This window comes from Fringilla coelebs (assembly GCF_963513975.1).
Source record: "Fringilla coelebs genome assembly, chromosome: 3".
NCBI classification, from domain to species: Eukaryota; Metazoa; Chordata; class Aves; order Passeriformes; family Fringillidae; genus Fringilla; species Fringilla coelebs.
Window position 1 is genome coordinate 62,015,229 of NC_140030.1, and position 19,901 is coordinate 62,035,129.

The 19,901-nt window shown below is 43.5% G+C and overlaps 1 protein-coding gene across 5 annotated transcripts in view; it reads left to right on the plus strand.

The window, feature by feature from the left end:
• The window catches only part of TULP4 (TUB like protein 4), a 149,739-nt gene that overhangs the window by 119,910 nt on the left and 9,928 nt on the right, over positions 1 to 19,901 (plus strand). For all 5 annotated transcript variants that reach the window (XR_014615997.1, XM_084201799.1, XM_084201800.1 and 2 more), the window contains 7 exons: positions 6,836 to 7,060; positions 9,252 to 9,486; positions 9,977 to 10,121; positions 10,991 to 11,135; positions 12,391 to 12,484; positions 13,590 to 13,733; positions 17,210 to 19,794. Coding sequence is in view for 4 of the 5 variants with exons in the window: in XM_084201799.1 (XP_084057925.1) it covers positions 6,836 to 7,060; positions 9,252 to 9,486; positions 9,977 to 10,121; positions 10,991 to 11,135; positions 12,391 to 12,484; positions 13,590 to 13,733; positions 17,210 to 19,794 (3,573 nt within the window). In the remaining variant the exon portion in view is untranslated. The remainder of the gene's footprint in view (positions 1 to 6,835; positions 7,061 to 9,251; positions 9,487 to 9,976; positions 10,122 to 10,990; positions 11,136 to 12,390; positions 12,485 to 13,589; positions 13,734 to 17,209; positions 19,795 to 19,901) is intronic.

The window sequence follows — 19,901 nt, forward strand, 5'->3', positions numbered from 1 at the left end:
GCAAAAAAAAATTGCTGGTAACTTCTCTTATGCTGTGCCTGTGCTCCAAAGATGTATGTGCAAAGATGAGAGTGAGTCAGTGGTCCTAGTAATTTGTCTCATGACAAATTCATCAGAATAAATTAATTAGTTTTCTGTACCATGGCAGTCAGCCTTGTAATGGGATTTTCTAAGATTCATCGCTGGTTACTGAACTAAAAAAAAAAAAAAAGAAAGAAAGAAAATAAAAGAATTTCCTAATCTTGAACTCTTCTGCTAAGACTTTCTTATGAAGAAGCAGATATGTGACTAGAAAAGCACATTGATTATAAATGAATGTTGTTCTGAATACAAGTGCCAGAAAAAATAAAACAACCATCAATATAAAAAATACTGGATTACAAGTACAAAACTGATTTTCCATGTGGTCCTCTGTCCCAATTCTTTGACATAGCAAATGTCTGAAAATTTTATCAGTAAAATATACTGAACTGTTTTGTTTCTGCTGTTTGTCCTGTCTTCGGTATGATAGTCAGGAAACAGATTTTATTGTTTATAACAAAACTCAGTCTAAGACTGACAGGATTTATATGCAACTTGGCTGGAATGTTACTGAACATAAAGTCACTGCAAACCCCAGTGGTAGAATAGATTTGGGAACTGCAGGTAACTCATCTCAATGATGACTGTTGTCATGGATCCCTTCAAGATGTTCCATATGCTGCCTTCTGCTCCAGCCTTAGTGTGGTTTTGGCATCCTCTGTCTCGTTTGATTAACTCTCTTAAGCTTTTACCTTCAGTGTAGGAATTTATAGTTCATAAACCTAGTTTGCTGACTATAAAGCTCTAGATAGGGAAATCACACTTGTTTAGGAGTATTGGAATAAAAGCAGTAGCTTTGCTTGAAAAACAGCATTCATGAACAGAGTGGTAGAGTTGTCACAGTGTAGCAGTCACTCCTGTTCCTGGCTCTGGGGCTTCAGCCTGGCATCCTGCAAGGATGTGTTTTCAGAATAGAGTGCAAAGAGCTGAAAAAGCATCACTAAGGGCTGGTCAAATATTGAACTGAATTCTATGCAGAGAGCATATTTCAAGGGTTGGTGATCAGCTGATGACTATTCAAAAACATACTATCAATTTCTGTAAAATTTACTTCTTACTATGCCCATCCTTGTATGCACTAAAAACACCAATGTGAGGTACCAAAAATATGTCCAGGTTTTTCATGGTCCTGTTTTTTCAGCATTTAAAAATGAGATTGCTACAGCAGGCTGCCCTGCTGGTCATAATGTTTTTAATGGAAGAATGTTAATTTCTTACATTGTTTGGTAAGTCCTCACAACCTTTCCCTGGCATCAAGCAGGGATGAGAAAAATCAACTCATTTAAGAATGTTTTGTAGTCCTCCTAAAATTGTTTACCAAATGCTGCAACCCAGTTCTGTCACTTTAGAAGATCTCCTCTAATGTGCAGACAGGTCTTTATTATATCCACTAACTTTACCTGCTATCACTTCTGATTGGAAACAGATGCTTCATATCTTCCTATATCCTGAACTTTGAACAGGAGTCTCCAAAAGGATCTCTTCATCATTATCTAACTGCCAACTTTAACAAACTTGTGATTTTTTTTCTTTGTAGTGATTCCGTCTTGTGGCTTATATTTGGTCCCTTCTTCAGATTTTATGATTTTTTAATATGCCCCAGAGAGGACCAGGGGAACAAGAGCACAGATTTAGAAGCTACAGTGCAGAGCTCCTCCATACACCTTTAATTCTACACTAAATTTGCATGACTTTAAGGTTTTATATCACTGTGGAGCTGGTGTGAGTACAGATTACATCTCAAGTGCAGTGAAGGAGGATGAGAGGGGACTGAGCTTCACATGTGGTATAGACAAGAAGATTAAATGTAACAAAAACCTGTTTATTTGTGTCATATTTTTAAACTGAATTCAAGGTGGTGTACCAAAGACTAAATTTTTATGGAAGAAGTTTCCAGAAGTCTTTGAGAAGGCAACCAGCTTGCTATAGACCTGCTGCTGTCAGCATTTCACAGGCTGCTTCTCTGCTGGAAATGTCCCAGCATCTAAATGAATAGATTTAAGATTGTATGATCCTGCAGAAACCTGGTAGTTCTGTAAAGGCCAGAGAAGGAAGGTGCAATTTTAGGTTTAATTCAGATCAAAAGGTTCTGAAAGAAGAGGCTGCTTTTTATGTTATTCAGCTGAGCAGACCTTGCTTACATTTCTTCATTTATTTCACACAGAGTGTTCAGGTTTGTTGCATCTGAATTAATGTTGTCTTTCATTTATATTGCCTAAAATCGATTTTATTTAGTTGTTATGGGATGACAACAAAGCTTCAAGAAGAGTTTATTTTCTTACAGGAAAAAAAAAGCAACAGTTTAGAACTAACTGGTGAAACAATGCTTTAGTATATCAATAAGGACTTGGTTTTCTTTATCTAGGCACAGGATCATCTCTGCTGCAGAAATGGATTTTGATCAGCACTGGAAATTGAAGACACTTTTCTAAGCAGAAAAGCAGTGTCTTGTACCATTTTTTTTAAGGGATAAGAAACAGCTGCAAATCAAATAAGAGTTATGGACATCAAAAATCATATCAGGCCACAGCAGCGGCAGATTTCTCATCATTTGTCACCATCAGTTCTTAGCAGTTAGTATTTTTCCCACTGTAAAAATGAGGAGCAGAAGCATGAGGGAGTGTTGGGTTCCTTTCCCACACCATCCATGAACACTGTGCAGCACAGAGGTGTGCACACACAGCTCACAAGAGCCAGGTGGGCACTGCAGCCATTGCACCTTTCAGAAGCTTGTCTCTGAGAGGGAAGAGTGGGCATCTCCACATCAGCAGGCTGGAGTGAGAGCAAGCAGGCAACTTACTTGCACATGCCATTCAATGGATGCTATTTTGCAGTTGTGTTCTTCCTCCTGAGAAAAGTCCTGCTAGTTCCTGGGCTTTCTGCCCTGGAATACTGTTTTTATTTCATTACCAGTGGGAGTCCCAGTGCCAACAAACAAGGGATTAGTTCAAGCAGCAGGCAGACCCCATGGCTCAGGATTTCTGAGCTCAAGGCAGGCAGCAAGAATCAGGTAGAACAGTGTTTTCATTGACTGAACTGCATACAAGTGATGGACTGTATATATATAATGTTCTCTCCTGTAACAGAGACAGTAGAGTGACTCATAAGAAGCAACCACAGGACTCTGAGTGGGAATATCCATTCCTGCATGGAAGGATATTCTTCTAAGGGGAATCAACATCCCAGCTGGGGGTAGAGATTTGAGTAGCTGTAGCTCACTTTCAAGCCCACTTGGAAAGAAATGGCAAAAGAGCTCCTTGTTAGTCACTTGTTGAGATGTGTTTTCAGTCAGTATTTCTCCTGATAAAACTTTTTTTTTCTTGTGCTTTAGCCCATAGTTTCTCATATATAAATGTCATAGAACTACCTGTTGGTATTTAAAGCCTGGAATTCATTCAGGTATTTACAGTTTATGCTGAGATTTTTCAAAACCTGATGATATTTTTATATGCAAAGTGAGATTAGAAATTCTCATGTTGTATTTGTAGCTGCATTTCTTCATTCCTAGGAGAAAAAAAACAAAAACCAACTGTGCAAACATGGAAAATAAAATTCTTCTGTCCTAGATCATCTTGTTCATTTTTTAACAGGTGTCTACAAAAACTTTTGGATACAACAGAAATTTGGATACAACAACTTTTGCCCTTCCTTGTTTTGCTAAAACAGTGCAAATAAGTGGAAACTTTATGAGGAGCAATACTTTTATGTTGGATGTTGGAGGTCAATTGCTTTTTCTCAGTAGAGTTGGAAAAGAAAGCTGTGGCCAGCTCATAACTGACTTGCTGCAGTAATTGATTCATATCTCTTGTCCAGCAAAGGAAAGACTAGGAAGCATAGTTATTGAAAAATATTATTGGAGCAGTACTTTAAAGGTCAGGTCAGATCTGGCATTTGGGCAATCTTTTATTTCTCCAAGCCTGTAATGACAGGATAATTTTCCTTGAAGCTCATCTGAAGTCTTAGCCCTTCACTGTAAATTAAATGTTGCTGAACACTGGGCTGGAGGAGCACCAAGGGTCGGACCATTTCAGAGAAAGGAAGGCAAGGTATGTCTGGTGGTGTGGTGCAAGTGCTCTTTGTTGAGGTTGAAAACATTAAAACATAATGAGGTATGTGGGGAGACTAATTGTACAAATGGAAGAGTAGAAATGTCATGATTTACAAACAGTACAGCACTTGTAGGTATTGTGTGTGTGTGTTTAATCATCCACCCACTCACATATTGTTTGCATATACATTCATAAACAGAATATAAGGGCATCATACATTGAGAAGTTTAGAAGGTGACTGAATTATGGCTGCCTGTAGGGAAACAGTGGTGAAGTTTTCAACTTCTGGCTTTCAACCTCAGTGCTGTGTTGCCAGAGGTCCTAGCCTGCGTTTCAAAGCTTCTGAAAAACCTTTCCCTTGAGACTGTGTTTTAGGTTACAAAGGTTCCTGCAGTGCTACTGTCTGCACCTCTGGTGCTCTCTGCATGCAGCAGTAACCTGAGGAAAGAGGTGGCTTTATTTGACTCTATTTGGATGAAGAATGTCTACCTGGGTGTGATATATTGGGTTATAATAGCTGCAATATGAGACATCAGGTCTGGGTGTGCTGTATGGGATTATGATAGCTGGGATATTCGACTTCTCTTCTGCTGTTAAAGTCTCTCCAGTAAATAAACACTTGTGTGCCAAGGCACATACTTGTTTGTCCCCTCACTGTGTTTGTAGGTAAGCTGTAGCTGATGCAAAGTGAACAGCAGGATGCAGTTTGGATCCCACAGTAATGATCAGGTAGATAGTGCTGTCCATGCTGGGATTCAGCTCTTGGGGAAAATCAGGGTCACTTCTACTGTGCTGTTCTCAGGCTGTCATATAATAGATGTGGCAGGTACCTACCTTGTGCCAGTGCCTTTTCAAATGCATTTATTTGGCAAACAGCTTGAACTGTCTCATTGCTGCCAGAGTGTGAGGGCTGAGCCACACTCACAAATCATGAAGTGCCAATCAGTAGGGGATACCTCATGTGGCCTCTCCTCAAATGGAAGGCTGTATCCCACAGATGATGGTTATGGCAAGCCATGTAGAATTATTGATGGTACACAAAGGATTTCTCTTTTGATGCTCTCCACTACAAAATGCATTCAGCAATTACTGTGAAAATCACAAGGTTCACGTTGCTTCTTTCTATTTGTGTATCAATCAGCCTGAAGATTTGTGCCTTCATGGAGGTATGTGTGTGGTATTGCCTAGATGTAATTAAAAAGAAGTTCCTTCATTCCTCCTACTTTAAAAACAGTATTTTCCTTGAAATTTAAATCTAGGATAAGGTGACATAGTAGGGAAGATCTCTTATGTGGAAAAGTTTTTCATCCAATGCTTTGTCTTGATGATAAATGTTGGTATAGTGCTGTGCCAGCTGCAATTCGCTTCATATCAGTCAGATAAAACAATCTTTTCCCAGTTTCTTGCCTTTAAGCATCTTGAATTTGTAAATGGAAGGGAGGCTTTTTCCCCAGGTGAGTAACCTCTGGGCTGATCTAACCCTGCTATCTGGGTACCATACTGCTAATACAGTAGTGAATAAAAGCACTTATTGGTGGTGTCTTGACCCTGTCTTCTTGTTTGATGTGTCTTGTGAAAAGATATTCCAAAGACACCCTGACTTTTCAATAAATACAGTTCATTATTTAGATGAAAAACATGTTTGCTTAAACTTCTGAGTGTCACAGATGGTGAAAACAAGGAAGACCTTCACAGAAAGGAGTAAATCTTCTGTAGTTCACTGATGACAACCTGCTGTATAGCATTCTTCATGGAGTTAGAGCTTCATCTTTACTCTGTGTTGTTTATTTGCACAGAGGTAGCAGATGGGATTGAAATACCACAGGGTGTGTGTATATAAGCAAATACAGGAGCTTTGTAACACAGAAAGCAAGAGATGACAGGGGGATGCAAGTAACACTTAAGGGCAAAAGTAATAATGATAAGGCTGGAGGAGGTCACAGCAGACTGGTACTTTACAAGAAAATATAGGATTTAGAAGGAAAGTTTAGGGAGCTCCTTGCAAGCAGGAAATAAATGTTCTAAGCAGCAGTGTTTGATCATCATTATTCTGTTCCACATTGTGACATTTCATATCAGTTGGCCCTGACTCTTTCTGGTTTTACTGTCGTGATTTGGACATTTCTGAGTGTAGACAAGTAGAAGACAAAAGGCCATTCTCTTGCATTCCTGGTGCTCTTTCACAGTTCAGTTCCTCTGGGAATAGTTCAAAGGAGACACTGCAGTGGAAGACTTGGCACAAAACAAGAAATCTGGTTGGGTTTTCTCCACTTGTTTTTTAAGAGTCTCTGGGCATATAATTTAACTTTTCAGTTGTAAAATATGAGCTGTTACCAGTGGGTGAAGACTGATTAGATGACTGAATAAATCATTTGGATAGGGCATCAAAAGATCCTACTTCTCAACACCCTGTGTCTTTAAAGTCGCTTATCCTATCTAGGTACTGAATTTGGCAGCTGATTCCTTGTGTGAAGAGTTTAAGCATCCTGAGTAAAAAGCACCGAATAAACATCAGCTGCTGTTTTTGATGATTTGAGATGTTAATATTGTACTTCTAGGGGCAGTGGTGGGCACTTCAAGTTTCTGGAAGACCTAGGGCAATGCGATCGGTGTGAATTCATGTGGTCACTTGTTGCGCAGCCATCTTGGAAAAAGATCTTGTGCACAAAATCTTTTGAAGTCGTATCCTTTTGCTCTTTATGCAGCGTCCCATCATCTCCATCTGTTGGGGTCACAGGGATTCCCGCCTGCTGATGGCCTCTGGGCCCGCGCTGTACGTTGTCAGAGTGGAGCACAGGGTCTCCAGCCTGCAGCTGCTGTGCCAGCAGACCATCGCCAGCTGCCTGCGGGATGACAAGGACATCAGCAAGCTGACCCTGCCCCCTCGGCTCTGCTCGTACCTCACCACTGCCTTCATACCAACAATCAAGGTAAAGAGAAAGAAATGGGTGCATTGTGAAGAGGGAGGTGTTGCTAGATCTCCCCGCTCCATGGTGCTCCTGAGTGGCAATGGCTAAATGATAAGATTTGATCGTTTTAAAAGCTTTTGCATCCTCTTCAAGACCCCACTGATGCATTTGGTGCCCATTAAAAATCTGAAAAGAAGGCTCACACAGGCTGATCTGCATTATCCCATGGAGATGGCCTTTCCAAGTACGTAAGAAGGGTAAAATATACTGGTGACTCACAAAGACTTCTGAAGAAGCTCACGCTGGTGATAATGCTCTGTCACGGTTACAGGAGGGACTCACAGGGGTAAAACTGTAGCCCCTCTACATGTCACATGAGTGCTCATATTCCCAGGAAGGTTAGGCTTAAGACCTGGGGCTGCCCAAACATTTCTACTAACACTGAGTTCTGCTAATCTTACTGCTCCAACAGTGCTATGGAATAATGAACCAGGTATCACACCTTTTCCTCTACCACCAGCAGACTCATCTGCAGAACCTCTTTGTTTCATGCGTTGCCCTCAGTAACATCTTGGGATTTCCAAGCTGTTTATCTCAGCCTGTGAACCAGTTCATTAGCTGGTAAATGCTTGACATTCAAATACACATTTTTGTCGTTTTTTGTGTATGTGTTACAGCAGTCTCTTCAGCCAGAGGTCCTCTGGTTAAAACAATGCAGAGCTAGAACAACTAATTTGAAATCAGTGGGGCTGACCCAGCTGAAATGAGAAAAAATTATGCCTACAAAATAATAATTCAGCATGGTTCCATTTGGGTACTGCTAATCAGGGCAGTTTGTGCAACTGTAAATAATTTCATTTGTCAAAGAACAATAAATGCCTTGCTGCAACCATAACTCCTGGATCTCCAAAGATGCAAAGCATTTATCAGGCCAGAAGTCTCCAGCTCTTTCTAGTTCTTTCCATCTGAGATTCTCCCCAGGATGCTTTCCTTGTTGTTCCAGAGCCACCCCTCTCTAGAGCATCAGTGACAATTCCTGGCTGTCAGGGAAGGCAGGGGTGGGGACTGGATGGGCTGGATGAAGGCAGCAGTTGGCTGGGAGCCCTGGTGGGGGTCAGAGGGCAGTGCAGGGACAGATAATTTCCAGCAGTCCTTGTGTCACCTCCTAGAGGAGATGCGAGGATGCAGAGCAGTTGTGGTGCTGCGTAGCTGAGAGGTGGGAGCAGGGTTTCCAGAAGCCACGTGCCTGTCCTGTTTCATGGCTGTTTCTGGAGCCTCATCAGCACTTATGCTTTACCCTGGCTCATCCCAGTCACCCATTCAACCTGTGTTGTCAGCCATGCCTTCAGTGCTAGCCAAGGCACCCTCTTCCCTGCAAATATTCCTCTTCCCCCTCCAGCTTGCATACCACATTATAGGTCACTCCTCAGCCTATACCCATTTGCCAGGTTAAGGAAGCCTATTTTTTTCCCTAGTTTTTTTTAATACTTTCATTTTGAAAGAAATTCTTTTGACTTATACACATTAATAGTATTTTGTGTCATACAGGCTATATTGTCCTAGACAAAAGCAGTCCTACTGCTTTAGGACTGAATTTTTCATGGATTAAAATAGTGTGCTGGCAAGCAGGGCAAAGTAACCCAAGCTTTGTGTTTGTATTTCTCTACATGGCACACAAATAGGCACTCAGCTAGGACGGGACATGTGCTCGGAAGTGATATAAAAAGTACAAGCTTCTTCCAGAGTTGGCAGCATTGTAGCATAGTGACATAGCAAGTATCAGTACTAACCAGGAATGGGATCTGAGTGTCCAGGTGCACTTCGAGGGCCTGCAGGAGACAAGATACTCTGATACTTGACTTGACCACATTACTCAAGTTCAAAAAGAAGTTTCTGATAAGAGCTGGAACTTGAAGACAGGTTTGTTGTCTCATTCAGTGCTCTGACCACAGGTTCAACCTTCCTTTTTGATGTAACTAGTTTTAGTTTTCATTTTTTGTGTACAACTGCTTTTGATCTAACTAAATAACACACAGCCATTCTGTCTTGCATGTGGGTCCTGCGTATCTCATGAAGTAACCTATACTAATCTTCACCCGCCAAATTAGAGTTGGGTTCAAGTTCAGTTAGTTGTATTGGGATTAAGTCACCACAGAAAAGAACCCCAACCAATATTGGAAAACTTTCTTTTTCCTTCCTCTGTTTAATGAAGCCTCCAATCCCAGACCCAAACAATATGAGAGATTTTGTCAGCTACCCAACAGCTGGTAACGAGCGGCTGCACTGCACCATGAAGCGGACGGAAGATGACCCGGAGGTCGGGGGTCCCTGTTACACGCTCTACTTGGAGTACCTGGGGGGACTGGTGCCCATCCTGAAAGGACGTCGGATCAGCAAGCTGCGGCCCGAGTTTGTCATCATGGATCCTAAAACAGACGGAAAAGCAGGTACGATTCAATTGTTGCTCTGCATAAAAATGATTTAGCAACACTTTGGACGCTGAATCCTCAGGGGTTTTAAAAAATACATATATGCAGCGTGGATGGTGGCATCTGATATTTTTTTCTGATGTGAAAAAAATCTTTAGCCTGACCTAGAAGCTTCTGAAATTACACCCTGCTGCCTTCTGTTTTACAGAAGAGAACTTCTTGTATTCTGAGTAATGGAATATAGATTGCTAATTAGCAGAAAATATTCTTTAGTCTCAATTTTGAAGTCAGTTGAATGCTATTCATCCCTCTGAATAACGTTCACTTGAGTTCAAACCGTTGGAAATTCGGAGTTGGAAGGCAGAGTGGAGAACATTTAATTTTCCTCTGCAAAGTTTTATTTCAACTGCTGCCTGCGGATCGGGTTTATGCTTCTGATGACTGAGAGTTATAATTTATACCAGTTTTCTGAAGCAGCACTTAAATTTTCTGGGGCCTGTCTTGATAGATGAAATCTATGGAAACAGCTTGATTTCCACTGTGATTGACAGCTGCAACTGCTCTGACTCCAGTGATATCGAACTCAGCGATGACTGGGCAGCAAAGAAATCTCCAAAAATCAGTCGAGCTAGCAAATCACCTAAACTCCCCAGGTAATAACGTCTTGGATAGCTCTTCTTCTTTTTCCCCAAGTGGCCTCTCTTCCTTCCTGCCTCTCCTTTCCTCTCGTGACACCTTGTAAAATGAAAAAGTAAACTCCTTAGGGCACATAGGCATTCTCTGTAAGATTGGGGTCCTCTGCAAAGTGCAGTTCTGGGGTGATCTCAGAGATTGGTATAGAGCTGGACTTAGGGGAAGATTTCTGGAACAAAATGTAATGGGAAACAGTAGAGCACAATTTCTCCCCAGGCAGTCTCAAAGAAAGATTTTAAAAACTCTCTCACCTTTCCTTTTCTTTCTCTTTTGCCACCATGGAATATATTTTGTCCTTCAAACAGACTGTTTTTTACTTTTGTTTGTTACATTTCTGCCAGTGAACTCTTTAGGTGCTTGAGCTGGTATTGTTGACTCTGCCTTGTATAGTGGGAGGTAGAAATAACTTTTGGCTAAGGGTAGGAACGCTGGCAACATTTGTGGAGCCTTGGTTTGCTGTATATACTAATGTGAAAATCTGTCAGCTGAGGTGTCATGTTCTCCTTTCTTGAGACTTTTCTCAAAGTCTGCATAGCTGAGATCATTCATCTCTACACCTTTTAGGGATTAGTGGAAGATATATGGCAGAACTGCTGTAAGCTTTATTAGATTAATTAGAAAGCATCTAGCATGAGTTACTGCAAGTGTCTTCAAGTATCTGTATCTTCAAATTTGACCCATAATTCTCCATCCTGTAGGCTCTACAGTCTTTATTAGTCACTTCAAGGACATCCTACCAGTTGTCTTCTTACATCTTTCCATTCAAAGACATGAGTTTTGTGCATTTTAGCTTGCCCATTGTTGATTCCAAGTATTGCTTTACCTGCAGAATCAATATAGAAGCTCGCAAATCTCCAAAGATGTCACGAGCTGCACAGGAGATCTCGAGGTCACCAAGGTTACCAATAAGGAAACCCTCTATTGGTTCTCCAAGCCTGACACGAAGAGAGTTTCCTTTAGAAGATATTACTCAGGTATTGTGCACATTGTTACCATACCTGACTCAAATACATTTTTTTCACAAGGCAGCATGTTGTGGTAAAAATCAAATGATCAGCAATGAAAGTTTGCATTATATTACAATAAGTAGATAGAACTAGAGAATTGCATCTTCCAGTTCAGTACTAATGTTTGAAAGTGCCAGAGGAGTATGAGATGGTGTTTGGTGAGTACCAGCACCATTACTTTTGTCAGTGTGAATCCATGAGAGAGGTTTTATTCCAGGTGATGTTGTTGGCTTTTTGAAAGTGTATGTGAAAACACTTCAGTTTCTGACCCATCTTAATCCTACCATAATTCTCTGCTTTGCTAGGGATTGCAGAGGTAAGGAAATGTTTGCTTCAGAGGACCAAATGAACTGTTTCATAATTAACATGAAACAGTCTTAATTGGAAGGAAGAAAAGGAATTACCACTTTGTGCTCTTTGTGGTGTTCATGTCCTCTAGCTAAATGAAACTTAGCCAGCTGTAGAACTGTCTGGGTTGTATATTTAATTAATAACAGCCTGTGTTATTTTAATTTTCTTTTGTTTGGCTTGGTTTTTTCTGCTCTCTTGTTTTTCTTTTTCCTTTTTATGAAAAGTTCTAAACAGTTACACGAAGCTAGGAGCAAAAGCCCTTTGAATAGAGCAGAAGACCTGAGGCTTATATTCTGCTTCTGATACGAGCAGCATAACTCCTGGCCTTTGAGAAAAATATGTTGGTCTTTCAGACCCATAATGTGTGTACCATGGCAACAGTGGTTTGGGAAGTTGCTTTAGGAGCTCCAGGGGAATATATGTTTTGTTGTTATGAGTAATTAATTTCTGTCTTGTTTATTGTTCTATGAAGTGATTCATGAGCATAGAGCCAACGGGGGCAGGGTATACCACTCTCTGAAATACAGAATAGCCATGATCCTGCTGGGCAGGAGCAGCAAGTGCCAAAAAACAGACCTCTTCTCACTAAACAGGCATTCTCCACTCAGTGTTGTTCAGATCTTCAATAGCTCTAATCACCCTGTGGCTGATGTATACATCATTTCTGATGGTGTTAAGATATCAGAATGAGTCTTCTTAATGACTGAATAAAACTGTTGCTACATAGGCACTTTAGGCTGTTTCAATACAATAAAAACAAGATAGGCTGAAATTGCATTATCACTTGCAATAGCTTGATTGCTCTGCAGTTTTTTATTAGAGCTTGATACAGATTTTATCAGATAAAAATGATCTTGTTTTTGTTTTGCAGCACAACTACCTTGCTCAGGTCACATCTAATATCTGGGGAACCAAATTTAAAATTGTGGGTTTGGCTGCTTTTCTACCAACTAACCTTGGTGCAGGTAAAAGTAAACTGTTGTTTTTTTTGCATGTCAATTTCTTTCTAACAAATAAGAAATTTACGCCATGAGATTTTTTGTAAGTGATCAAAAGGCTTCCTTAACAAAGCACTTACTTTCTGTGGACAGTGGGAATTAGATTTTATTAAACTCACTGTAACTAAAGGAGATTAAAATCTATAAATACAATAATGAGCTATCAATAAAATGGTAAAAATTCACTTGTAATAAAACAGTAAATCAACATTTGAGCCCAGACCTCTATTTTTACAGTTTATTGGAACAAAGCCCACACAAATAAAAAAAGGGTTTTGCAAGAGGACAATGGAAATAATAGGTTTTAAGAAGGAAGGAAGGCTGGGTAAAAACCAGGGTACCACCATGCAGAACTGAGCTTTGAACTGAAATATTAACACAAGTCTAGCAGTTTAATGACCTCTTCAGAAAACTTATTTTGTCCCATGTTGCATTATCCAGTTGGGTCAGGAGTACATAAAGGTGCCCTGGATGCAGAATTAGGTGGATAGCTTTTGTGGCTATATGGACAGCTATCAACAGGTTATTCTAATTCTCTCACTGCCAGTGGCAGATAGGGAAGGATATCAGTGTAGAGTGAATGTATGGTGACACTTCTTTCAAATGTTCTCCCAGTCTCCAATGGTTTGGGTCCCAGGGATTTCCTGGGATACTTGTATATCCCTGGGATTTCCAGTGGGATTTCTTTGTATGTGGTAACCATCAGCAGATTTCCTTCCTGAGAGCTTTCCAGTTTTCCCCTGTAAAGTGGTGAAAAGTTTCAAAAGCATAATTGAAAAAAGTATTTTCCTTCCATAAAAATAGATGTGAATACAAGATGAAGTAATTAATTATTTAATTACAGAGATGCTGCTTCCATTTAAAGAGAAATAGCTGAAAGCAACAATCTCTTTTATCCCATTTATGCAAAGTGTTACATAGTGACTTGACAAATAATGGCTCGCCCATGCACATGTGTACAATAAATATCAATATTCATAGCCCTTCTGTCTGCTTTGAATTGCTTTTTTCCTAGCATTACATGCTATTTGTGTAACAGACTTTTTTGTTTCTTGTTATGTTCTTTTTCTAGTAATATATAAAACCAGTTTGCTGCATCTGCAGCCCAGGCAAATGACAATATATCTCCCAGAAGTGCGGAAGATTTCAATGGACTACATTAACATGCCTGTCTTTAATCCAAATGTTTTCAGCGAAGACGAAGATGATTTACCAGGTAAGGAGGAGCTGGAGGGCTGCCATGTTATGGGTTAAGCTAGATGGAGGTCAGGTTGGTTGTGTCATGGTCCCCTCTGGTAAACACACAAATCAGAACCCTTTAGTCTGATGCGGTCCTGTAGAACTGAGTTAGAATAAGGCTAGATATGTATTATGGGCATTGTTTTCTATGACTTGTGGAAAATAGAATCCAGAAAGAGCTCCTTAGTTTCAAGTTCATTGGGAAATTAGTTGTCTGCTAATTCATCTTAGTTTGCTAGGAATTCTCCACAGACTGAAGCCTTGCCTTGTGCATCATGGTAGGACAGAACTGTAAGGTGTTGGAAACCCAGACAGGGTGTTCTTGAGACCTGATGGCATCAAAGCACAGACAGCTGATAGGAGCTTGGGTTGGAGGGCAGGTTCCCATAAAACTCAGCCACCCTTTGAGAAGTGATAAATGCTCATTTGGATTTTTATTACTACTAAGAGGCTAAAGTAGTAAAGTAGTCAACAAACAAAGCAGGATCAGGAAGAATTTTTCACTTCAATGAGGTAGCAGAAGGTTTGGGTGCAGGTGATGTGATGTGGGAGGTAAAAGGACGGGAAGTACTCAAGACCTCCTCCAATCAAAACAAAGTCATCATGCCAATAAAATTAACAGACAACAGAAAATAAGATAAATCAATACATTTTCAGAATTTTCGTATCACTGAGGGATTCCTGTTGCCTGGTCACTGGTTTTTGGAACTATGGAAATGGCTGTCATGCCAGTACCTTTTAAAGAGAAAGGAGTGTGAGCACTGCGAAGCAATTAAGAACAGTGCTAAAATCTACTGAAATAAATGGAAATGTTCTCATTATTTCAGACCAGGGTTTCAACTGCTGACAGCAGCAGAGCTTTTGTCTGACCTGAGCATCAGAGTAGTCCTCTGAATTCTAAAGAAATACTTGTATGTTTCAAATTAAACCCATTTTTTTCACAATCTGGGGGACTTGTCTTGCCTAATTTCTGTCTACATGATACTCACCTGTAATGTCTGAAGTAAATAATAGAGCCATTGGTGACCATATATATATATATTATTAATAGAAAGCACCCAACATTTGCTATTATGAAACACAGTCCAAGCTGTCAGAAAGTAATACAAAAACTAAATAGAAGAGAAAAAAGTTAATACAAAGTATTCACATCTCTTCCTGAAAATGGGGTTGAATCTGTACTAAGAGATTAAATGGTGCCGATAATTGCAGGCACATAACCAGAGAGAAAATTATTAGAGGCTCTTGTAACAGGTCTTTGAGAAGGCTAGTAAAAGAATTATACTACCCTGTCCTTCTAACAGCCTTCCTCTTGTGCATTTTTCCTTTCTAGTTTCTTCCGAAAATGTATTTCTGACTTAGTAAATGGTGGCTACTTAAATCTTCAAAAATGTTTTTGGGGATATCCTTTCTAAAGCCTGCATATAAAGGAAGAAAGTGCCATCTACTAAAGGAAAAATTATTGGGGGGTAAATAATGATTACCTGATTGATTAAAAAAAAAAAGATGGAAAGTTGCTCTTGGGCAGTGTAATGTTCATAGTGAGGTACACTTGGGACAGGTGTTTTTTAATGTGGTCTGTAAAGATTTGGCAAGACATGCACAGTGAATTGATTTCACTTACAAAGTATGCAAACTAATCAATTAAAAACCATTGGAGAAATGAAGAAAACGTTGGATTTAAACACTCAGGAGTAATAAGCAACAGCACAACAAATGATATTTTGTTGGATAAGGCAAGATGACAGCAACATTTGGGGCTGCTCAAGCCAAGCTAACAATTAAACCTCAGGCTCTGGCAGCTAAATTGCTAAGCCTGCAGGCGTCAGGGTGAAAGCATGGCCTGCCAGCCAAGCACAGAACCACAGAACTGCCTTGGGGTCAGTTAAGTTTGGCTCTTGGTCTTCCCCTATAGGAATGAACTGAACTACCATAAGTTTTTGCCAGTGTAGCCACAGTGCTGTCTGTACACCTCCCACGTTCATGACTGATGCTGGTAAAAGCCTGATGTTACCAAAAATGTAATCACAGGGCATAGGTAGATGACCTGAATTTTAATGAGAAATTAATTAGGAACTGGGCCACGTTTGGAGGAGTCCTGACTAATGGATCTCTTACATGATCTGGTCTTGCAAATCAGACATCTCCACAGAATTTGGCACACTTAAATATGGATATAAAACTGGATAAAAATTGGATGTGACACTAGATCCTTGGTCTCTTTTCCTTCCACAAACCTACTGATACAACCCATTTACCATTTTCTGTGGGGTTTTTTACAGCAAGTTTTATCAAAAATAAAGAGCTTGCAATATTCTTGGAAGTTCTAATATAGTATTTACTCTTTTCCCTCTTTATTCTGTTTTGTTCCCTCTTGACAACTGCACCTCTACTTGGATCCAGTGTCTTAATTTTCCTGCTCCTGCCAGCTTTTCAGTGGTAGTTCCTATTGGAATCAATCGCTTTTTGCAAAAGGAACTGCAAACAGTTGAGCACTCTTCATGCCTCTGCTCAAAATTATGAGGATTTCTTCTTGCCACATCTCCCCTTTTTCAATGCCACCACATGTGGGAAATTTTTCCTCATATACATATGCTTCTTTATACATTGCTGATTGCAGCCTGTCCAAACATTAATGCTGCAGTCTTCCTGACTACAGTACCCACTTCTTGAATCTTTTTGGCTTCCCATCTATTTCCTCACATTTTCTCCTTACCAATCTGAGAACTTTTATAAGTTCTGTCTGCATTTCATTTCATCGTATTCCCCTCTCGCTGTTTCAGCTTCCTTCCTCTTGCATTGCTGGTTGGTTTGTCACCCACTATACTCTGCTTTTGCCAACTGCCAGTTCTGCCCAACTCAGTGAGTCTAGGTACCTTATACAAGATATTATATAGTGTCTTCAATGCAGGTCTTCAACTTTCTTAGCCTCCACTTCTTTTGTTTATTTGCTTGTTTGCTTTGTTCAATTGTTTGTTGATTTGTTGTATTTACTATCAAAAGTCCCTCCCTGAAAACTAGTGAGTCCTGATTTAGCAAAACTTTTATTGATTTGAGCAGAAGCAGTTAAAACGTGATGATGAGTGAATGCTAAGTGATATCGTGACAGCCCATGGGGATCGTAGATCGTAGTGTAGGCTGAAAGCACGCTCAGAGCTTGACCTCTGAAGTGTCACTCCCAAGAAGTGGCTTTAAAGCTGATCACCAGCCGGTACAAGTAGCTCTTGTGCAATGGGGGTCACGGGAGACGGGCTGAAGACGTGTTTCCACTGAGGTCTGATCCACCGCTTTTGGGAGCAGGTAGCAGTAGAATCCCTGCAGGTAGCAAATAGTTTGAAAGGCCCCTCTGTGACGGGGGCAGGCCCCGGCCCAGGCCTGGCCACGGCGGGGGAGGTTTGCCGGGGTGGCAGCGGAGGCCGGGGCGGCGGTGACGCTCTGTGTTGTCCCTTGCAGTGCCCGGCGCCCCCGGCGCGCCCGCCAGCAGCCCGCCCTGCACCGTCAACATCCCCATCGCGCCCATCCACAGCTCGGCGCAGGCCATGTCGCCCACGCAGAGCATCGGCCTGGTGCAGTCTCTGCTCGCCAACCAGAACGTGCAGCTGGACGTGCTGGCGAACCCGCCGGCCGAGGCGGGCGGCGAGGGGCCGGGGCCCTTCCCGGGGGCTCCGGGCCGCTTTCCCGGCCCCGGGGCGGGGGCGCTGGCCGTGGGCGAGCTGGGCCGTCCCGCCCCGCCGCCGCTCGCCCCGCCGCCCCCCGCGCCCCCCGCCATCGCCCTGGCCGACCTGCGGGACCACGGCGACCGCGAGCATGAGCCCCCGCCCAAGGCCAAGGCCCCGCGGCCGGGGCCGCCGCTGGTGGAAGGGGACGCCGTCATCTTCGGGGCCGCTCAGGAGCTGCAGCTGAACAAGATGAACCCGCCGCCCCCCTACCCCGGCACCATCCCCGCCGTGCCCGCCGCCCCCCTGCCGCCTCCGCCCGGGCCCCCGCAGCCGCCCCTCGATCTCTGCCTCAAGAAGGGCGAGTTCTCCCTCTACCCGGCGGGGCACTACCAGACGCCCCTGGGCTACGAGCGGATAACGACGTTCGACAGCAGCGGGAACGTGGAGGAGGTGTGCCGGCCTCGCACCAGGATGCTCTGTGCCCAGAGCACCTACACCCTGCCGGGCCCCGGCAGCTCCGCCACCTTGCGCATCACGGCTGCCGAGAAGAAGATGCAGCAGCCCTGTGCCAGCGCCACCTTGAACCGGCTCACGGTCCCCCGTTACTCCATCCCAGCCGGGGACCCGCCGCCCTACCCTGACATTGCCAGCCAGCTGTCCCAGGGCAGAAGCATGGCGCAGAGGCTGGACAGCAGTATCATTCATGCTACTCTGCGGAGGAACAGCAGAGAGGCAGCCCTGAAAATGGCTCAGCTGATGGATGGTCAGAGAGCCACCTTGCAACTTCCCCCTAAGGCCAAGAGCAACATTGTGTCGGCGCAGTACCAGCAGAGAGTGCCCACGGCCTTGTACACCTGCAGCCAATGCAGCAGTGGCGGCGCTGGCAGCAGCAGCAGTGCGAGCGCTGGTGGCGCGGGCAACATCGCTAGTGCCAATGCTGGTAGCGGCACTTCCAGCATTGGTGGCATGAGACCAGACCTGAGCGCAGCGAGTGGCTCCCAACACAGCTCTGTCATTGCTCACTCTGTCAGTACTTCGCCTCTGGCCTCCCAGTCCTCCTACAGCTTGCTGAGCCCGCCTGACAATTCCCGTGACCGAGCGGATTATATCAACTCCGCTTTCACGGAGGATGAGGCCCTTTCTCAGCACTGCCCAGTGGAGAAATCGGTACGGCACGTACCTGTGTCCTTGACAGAGGCTACCCTAAGTGTAAAACGGCCACCGCCGTACCAGTGGGATCCTATGGTGAGCGAAGAGATATGGGTTCCTCAGGAAAGGACATCTCAGAGCTCAGTGCCCAACCCTCTAAAACCTCCTCCGCTCATCATTGGTCAAGCTCAACATCTGGATATGTCTCGAGTGCCGTTTGTTTCCCCCAAGTCTCCAACCAGTCCCACTGCCACTTTTCAGACGAGTTATGGGGTTGGAGTACCTTACCCAGGAAGCTACAGCGCCCCACCCCTTCAGGGAATGCAGGCCCCCTGCTCCCCCAAAGAAGCTCTGGCCCCAACACAGTTTGCACAGCAGGAGCCCACAGTTGTGCTTCAGCCAGGTTATTCATCCAACCTCCCCTATTGCCCTTTGCCGCCCATGTACCCGGGAAGCAGCACTTGCTCTAGTTTACAGCTGCCACCCATCGCCTTGCACCCGTGGAGCTCCTACAGCGCCTGCCCACCCGTACAGAACCCCCAGGGCACCCTGCCCCCCAAGCCGCTCCTCGTGGTGGAGAAGCCGGTGATGTCTCCCCCGCCAGCAGAGCTGCAGGGCCACGTGGGCACAGAGGTAATGGTGGAGACGGCAGACACTTTCCAGGAGGTGCTCTCCTTGACGGAAAGCCCTGTTCCCCAAAGGACAGACAAATTTGGCAAGAAGAGCCGGAAACGCCTGGACAGTCGAGCCGAGGAAGGAAATGTGCAGGCCATCACTGAGGGCAAGGTCAAAAAGGAGGCAAGGACACTGACTGACTTCAATTCACTGATAGCCAGCCCTCGGCTGGGGAGGGAGAAAAAGAAGGTCAAGAGCCAAAAAGATCAGCTGAAGTCCAAGAAACTAAACAAGACAAATGAGTTTCAGGACAGTTCAGAGAGTGAGCCGGAGCTTTTTATCAGCGGAGATGAACTGATGAACCAGAGCCAGGGCAGTAAAAAGGGTTGGAAAACTAAAAGGAGTTTGAGGACAGCCAGTGAGCTGGATGAATTCAAGTGCCGGAAGGCCAGTGAGAAGGAGGACGGGCGACTGGGAAGCCAAGGCTTTGTGTATGTGATGGCCAACAAGCAGCCGCTGTGGAACGAGGCAACGCAAGTCTACCAGCTGGACTTCGGAGGGCGGGTGACCCAGGAGTCGGCAAAAAACTTCCAGATTGAGCTGGAAGGACGACAGGTAGGAAGGGTTGGCACACGTTTGCTGGAATGGGGGCCAGGATGTGGGAAAGCTATGCCAGGAATAAGCTGTCACTCGTGCTGCAGAGTGCCTCTTGCTTGTGTCAG